This window comes from Nothobranchius furzeri, chromosome 10 (assembly GCF_043380555.1).
Source record: "Nothobranchius furzeri strain GRZ-AD chromosome 10, NfurGRZ-RIMD1, whole genome shotgun sequence".
NCBI classification, from domain to species: Eukaryota; Metazoa; Chordata; class Actinopteri; order Cyprinodontiformes; family Nothobranchiidae; genus Nothobranchius; species Nothobranchius furzeri.
The window spans coordinates 66,861,398-66,868,335 of record NC_091750.1 but is presented as its reverse complement, the minus strand read 5'-3'; the positions used below and the strand labels follow the sequence as shown (position 1 = coordinate 66,868,335).

Sequence of the window (6,938 nt, the reverse complement as noted above, 5' to 3'; positions counted from 1 at the left end):
TTTAATAAAAAGTATTTTTACAATAGACAAAATCATTAACAACGTAGTTTTCCTTGCCACACAGTGTTACAGAAAAATTTATTTAAATCGTTTTCATTCTTTTTCTTAACATTATTTTTTCATAGATAAAATAATTAAAAACGCAGTTTTCTCTTAGACAGATTTTAACACATACAGAAAAAGTGTTCATTAGCACGTTCAGACACACATCCTAGAAGTGCGCTTTTATTTTGAAAGACACTCTGAACGAGGACACCGTAATTTCTCTTGTAGTTGCGTCCGTAAAAATCGAACGAGAGCTCGCTTGACAGTCGTTTCCGAACGGAGGGAGGGCTGGCTTGACGGCAGTACAGCAGCATTCATGTCTGGTTTTATTCTGGGTGTGGACGTGGGCACCACCTCGGTGAAAGCCGTGCTGTTAGCAGCCGACTCCAGAACTGTGGCTGCGAGTCAGGCTCTACCTACAGCTGCTGATATAAGCGACAACAGCGGGATAAAGGTGAGCTACTTGCGCCATACTTCACTTGACCGCCAACGCATCACTCAGGTGTGTTTGTGTGTTTGCAGGCGAAAGAGCAGGATGCAGGTCGGATCATAGCCGCTCTGAACCGGTGCGTCAGTCAGCTACCGAGAGACAAACTTCAGCATGTCAGCCGCATCGGGCTGTCCGGGCAGATGCACGGAGTTTTGTTCTGGAAGACAAAAAACGGTAAGAAAACAGCGCCTGCCTCAGCGCGATTAGCTGTGTAACGACTATATGACGGCGTATTAGGGCCGCCGAGAAGCCACAAGGATATGACGGTGTGTTAGTGCCACAAGAAAAGAGGAAGTGTCCAGATAAGGAATTCAGCTTTAAAGTTGAAACGTAGTTATGCTGAAAAAACTGGAAAACTCACCTTGCAAAGGCGTGAAAAGTCCTTGAATTTGAATTCGAAAAAAGTATGAAATCAATCAGAAAAATCAGAAAATTATTGTGAAAATCAACCAATATAAAACATAGATTGATTAAATACTATTTTATTGTTTAGTGTAGCTAAGTAAATTAAAGGAAACAAATTCACTAAAAACAGAAGAACTTAGATATGAATTTTCTTTCCTGGCATCATAATCTTTTTTTTATTAAATATTTTGGTGTAAAGATGATTAGGTTGTAAAAATGCTTACTGTGATAAATAAATTGGGCAACACTCTTCCAGTTAAGCACCAGCAATATATCCTTCATTCTGTCCTTTTTTCTTATGACTGATTTTTCATGCTTTATAAGACATTTTATTTCCACTGCACTGATAAAACAATACAACAAAACTTTATTTTGCTGTACTCCTCATAGTAGCATCAAAATAAAAGAAAAGCAAAAGAAAGTCGGTATAAGTCAAATATATCATCACCAAATGGAATCAAATAAACTAGTGAAGCAACAAGTTTAATATCAACATTATTGATGTCACGATGCGGACGGGAGGTTTGGACCCAAAGTGCAGAAATCCAGAACACACAGGCAGGAGCGGTTGAAAAAACATAAAATCCTTTATTTTAGACAATAATCAAAATCCAAAGGAAGGGAGGAAAAAACCTAACCACTAAACCAAGACTAACAAAAGCTCACTCACTGAGCAGGAAACCAGCGACTAGTACGGAGGAACAAAACAACGCTGACATAGACAATGGACCGACAAGACAAGGTTTTTATAAACAAAGAGGAGCAATCAGGGAAACAGGCAGCAGGTGTGTGGAGGGAGGGCTGGAGGGAAAGCAGGTGACTACAATTATCTAAATGGGGAACAGAACCAGAGGAGGGCAGATAAACCTAAAACTATAAAACACAAAACTAAACCTAAAGACCGAGGGCCAAAAATAAACAACTAATAACTAGACGGATAAGGAGGACTAAAAAAGATTGATTAGGAATGGGGAATGATTAGAAAGACAACTGAGGGAAGTCTACAGAGGGCTGGGGATAATAATGGGACACAAGAGGAAAACCTGGAGTGGGAACTGGAGGGGCTGGGGAACAAAGGGACACAGAACATGACAATTGATCATAATCAGCAGACAATAAGTTAAAAACATTTGCAATTTATGCAATTTAATCACATGATACAACTTTTGTAGGCTGAACTGCAATTTACTGTCAAAGTTTCAGTCAGACCTGATCCTAGATAGGGAGGAACTTGGAGAATATTAATTATATGTAACAGTTTCACTCCATTATTCTTTTGTGAAAAACAATACGATACCACAGATACGCTTTTGCACGAGGAGCTGTGGAAAGCTGAGATCTAGAGTGAATGTTTCACAAGACAATGTCTCCTCAAGTCCTAAACTTTGATTTTGAGTCCTTAACAAGTCATTTGACCAAGTTTATACTAATGAGGAATAATTTAGAGAATTTGAGAAAGCTTCTGATGATGTTGCAATGGATGCTGTCCAGCTGATGTCACCATGTTTAATTTCAAAGTGAAACACGTAAACCTTGAACATGCTAGTGCAAGTGCTTCTGATTTTTTTCTGTGGTTAAGAAAACTGTATTCGTTAGAAGCCTTTACCTTTACATCCTGGTCAAAAAACTTGTTCTTATCTCCTGAGACAACTCTGTCCTCCACTTTCTGTGGTCCATGTTCAGTGTGGTACACACCCTGATACCAAACAGCACTGTGACTACTTTTCAGTTATAGGACACACCTTAGTTTAACACATCCCTCTAGATAAACTGATTAAAATCTTTTCAGACTAGTTTATTCTGAACCCCAGAGTAGATATAGGGGAGAGGAAATCTGGATCTTGAATTGGTTTGCCAAGATCCCAAGATTATTTTCCTTTTTTCTTGGGAGCCATGGTGGATGGGATCTCTCAAAATAATGTCAGGATCCTAAGAAGTTAATAAGTTTATTACTTATGCCCATTCCAAGTTATTCCAGTGACTATTATTGGAGTTTTTTTTAAAAGAAAGAAACACTCTTTTTCATGTCTGTACGTTTAAAGGGGAACTAGGCAGTTTTGGTTTGCTTTTAGCACCCCCTAGTGTCCATTTGTAGAACCAAAAGCAAAATTTATCTGCTCGCTGTGCGTTCATCTTTTTAACCCCTTAATCTAACAGCTGAAACATCTCCCTGGCTTTCATTAGTGTCTACAGGAGCGATTCATCACTAAATTAAACAAATCAGCTGTGTGCATGATCTAAAACATGCAGGAAACGAGACTGAACCCAACAGAGTGGCCCGCCAGTCGGAAGTTGCAAATGGAACATTCTGGCCACAGGGGCGGGGTGGCCTTTCATTAACCCTGTAAACGGTCATTTTAGCAGATACTTTCTCAAGAAAATGATTTAAAAATAGAAAAATGTTGCAAAGTATCCCTTTTAATCTGAGAGAAAAGTGTTTTTCTCTGAGTGTAGTTTTTGAGCAGCAGTTTATTTTTAGTATAAATTTACGTACATCTGAATATCTGATGGATCTTCTGTCTCCTGTGCACCACAGTTTGCGACTGGTCCAATGAGGACTTTTTTACAGCAGGAGACACCAGTCAGCTGATCACGTGGCAGGACGGGCGATGCAGCAGAGACTTCCTGTCGACTCTCCCGAAACCAGACTCACACCTGAGTGTTGCCACAGGTTTCGGCTGTGCAACGATCTTCTGGTACATGAAGCACAGGTCAGCAACACACAGTTCCTGCAGATCCGCCTCAGGTAACAGCTGCTTCGGCACTAGTGATAGATAACTGTGACCATTTGACTGCAGACCAGAGTTCCTGGAGGAGTTCACGGTGGCCGGTACGATCCAGGACTATGTGGTGTCCATGCTGTGTGGCTTGGAGCGGTGTGTGATGACACCTCAGAATGCAGCCAGCTGGGGATTCTTCAACACTGCAGCCAATCGGTGGAATGATGACATGTATGTAAAGAGCTGAACTCTAACTTTTATTTACACTGAAAGCATGAGATGTGTTCTCTGAAGCCTGTGCATGTTTGGTTTGAATTTGAAACTACCTAACATTAACAGACCACTGTGTGCATGTGCGTGTGTGTGTGTGTGTGTGTGTGTGCATGTTGCAGTCTAAGGGCTGCCGGCTTCCCGTTGCACCTGCTCCCTCGCTGTGTGCCATCTGGTGACTTGGTGGGTCAAACGCGCTCAGCCTGGCTCGGTGTTCCCGCCGGGACACCAGTAGGGGCTGCCCTGGGAGACTTCCAGTGCTCCGTCTACTCCTGCATTAGGGCACCAACAGATGCAGGTTAAACAGGAAGTCCGGTCCTAGCATTCACGCAGGGCTCACAGCCAGTGTTATTGGCCTTGTTTGAGAAGTGCAGCACCTCGCCTGGAAAAGAGATGAGAGCGGACAGAGGCAGTAGGGGGAGTGGCTAAAACCAGCGGACAGGTTTCCTTACATGTAGCCCACGGGTGACGATGGCTGAAGAAATCGCATTAGCGTTCATTGCCTGTTAGCTACTGAAACACATTCTCACACGCTTGTGGATATCATATACTGTAGACACGTGCGTATGAAGATGTGACTGTAAAAATACGTAAAGGTTATCAGCTGTGGATCTTTAGAGTGATCATACAAAACGGAGAAAAAAAACTGTTTGAAACAAGTCACATTTCTCTTTATGGCCTATATAGTCGTCATCATCATCAATGTAACTCAATTTACAGAATACATGTGACCAACTAACATTTTGCATTCTACCACCGGATGTTTGAATCAGAATGGGAACCAATCAGATCTTGGATCAGGTGAGAGCCAGGCGTTCCCCGTCATGCTCTAGGGTTTTTCAGCCGGTGGAGAGCAACTGCAACGCCTTGCTCCAAAATCTATGGCCGCCTCGACGTCACGAGGTTATCGTTGCCTACGTAGGCATGGCGTCAGAACAAGTTGGCGTTAAGTTGGACACAAATCTAACCCGCATGCTCTGCGCGCTGATCACCGTTGATCGAATCTGCTCAGAACTGGCTCATCTCAAACACGGCCAACGTCAACTCCCTGGAGTCTGGAGTTACAGTTTTGACTTGATGTGATTACAGCATGACTTTACTTCTAAATCAAAAAGCACAAAATAAATCTTTATTATTGTAGATCTAGTTTAAACTCCGACTAAAATGCTAATTTGTTTTTGTTTTATAATCATTAAGATTTCATGACCTTTTGATTTGTTTTGATCTATGTGAAGCACTTTGTGATTTCTCTGTCTGTGGTGAGTGCTATATAAATAAAATTGACTTGCTAAAAGGTGTGTTGTTTTTTTTCTTGTTTCCAGTTCTCAACATAAGCACCTCAGCCCAGCTGACCTTCTCCATGCCAGCTGACTTCACACCTTCAGATTCTGCTAAGCTGGAGCCATCCATCTCCTATTTCCCTTACTTCAACGCCTCGTACTTGGCTGTGGCCGCGACGCTCAACGGAGGAAACGTTCTCGCAACTTTTGTAGAGACTCTGACTTCCTGGATGGGAGAGCTGGGTATGTATTTCTGTACTCCTGATAAAAACTTTCACTGCTTTCAGCCTTTTTTGGTTGATAATCAGGTGTGGGAGCATCATGGATTGATCTGAAAACACCAAAGAAGATCTGGCTTTTGCTATTGTTTATTTACATGACCATTAACTCATTGATTTTTTAAGAAGTCCTAATCTTTTGCAGTTTTTTTCCCTTTTGCATGAATCAAACGCTTTTTGAAGGTGTTTGACCATTTAGGGCCACCATATATTCATTATCCAAATTGACATCAAGCAACAAGCAATGCTAAAAGTACAAGGTTGATTGGGTCAAGGAAATTAGCTGTTTTCTTTGTAAGGTGGAGGTGCGGTTGTAGCATCTGGGTTCCTGACTGGACCACTGATCTGTTGATCAGCACCTGGAAAGCTGGTAAAACATGGGTTAAGCGATTTTGTCTAAAACTAATATTCAGATGTCTTGTTGCTGTTTAGCCGCTGAATAAATAAGTGATTTAACACTAAGATCTGTTGCTGTGGCGCCACTCAGACTGTCGTGAGTGAAAGTGCAGATCAATTAGAGCTCAGAGTAGAAGTCTTGAGAGGGATTCTTGTGAATTTACAGGTGCCGAGTTGGGCGGCTCATGTCTGTATGAGAAGCTGATCCGTTGCGCCCTGATCCAGGAAACCAGCGACCTGATGGTGAGTCCCACCCTCCTGGGGGAGCGACATAACCCGCTGTGCCTGGGTCAGGTGACCAACATCTCCACCTCCAACCTCTCCCTGGGTCATGTGTTCCGGGCGCTCTGCCGTGGAGTCATTAACAACATCTCCTCCATGATGCCAGCAGAGCTTCTGCTGCAGGTGGGGGTCTGCAGAATTGTAGGGAGCGGGAGCGCTCTGGCTCGCAATGAGGTGCTCAGGCAGGAAGTGGAGAGGGTGTTCCCCCTGCAGGTGGTGTACGGACACAACGCAGACTCTGCAGTCGGTGCAGCCATGGTCCTCTGTGATCGACTTTGAACAGGATCTTTTGTCTGAACTGATTCAAATGTAATTTTTGCACAATTCTGAAAGCAGTTTGTCATACTGAATCACTTTCATTATGAAATGTAACCAAAAGGGGAAGAACCCAGAGAGTTTGGTTCAAAATAAAACCAAGAGAAGTGTTTCTGCTGTTTTCACAGCTTTTTGATGCATTAAGAGATAAATGCATCTTGTTTCTAGTGATTCTCTGCATGAAGCAAACGGCTCAACAGGAGATCATGAGATAGCAGCTTGCTGGATGATCTGAAAATCACTAACATATCTGCTGCAAGTAGAAGAGAGACATTTGGATGATGACCCATAATGAGAGTTCCTGTTGCTGCGGATGAAGCTGGTTTTATCCAGATGTTTTTGTTACCTGGCTCCGTTTAACCCAACATGAGTTATCCTGATGCACGGAATCATTCAACTGTTGCCTTCTCATGTAAAAGATTAAATAAAGTTTTAATGAAATTAGTGAAACTAACAT

At 42.4% G+C, this 6,938-nt stretch overlaps 1 protein-coding gene across 1 annotated transcript; it reads left to right on the top strand.

The window, feature by feature from the left end:
• The first annotated feature begins 204 nt into the window (after positions 1–204).
• Positions 205–6,935, top strand: shpk (sedoheptulokinase). The gene is made up of 7 exons (XM_015961823.3): positions 205–499; positions 568–709; positions 3,477–3,651; positions 3,739–3,891; positions 4,053–4,228; positions 5,253–5,453; positions 6,051–6,935. The coding sequence occupies exons 1-7, from the start codon at positions 362–364 to the stop codon at positions 6,443–6,445; spliced, it is 1,380 nt and encodes a 459-aa protein (XP_015817309.3). The 5' UTR covers positions 205–361; the 3' UTR covers positions 6,446–6,935.
• Positions 6,936–6,938: the final 3 nt, after the last annotated feature.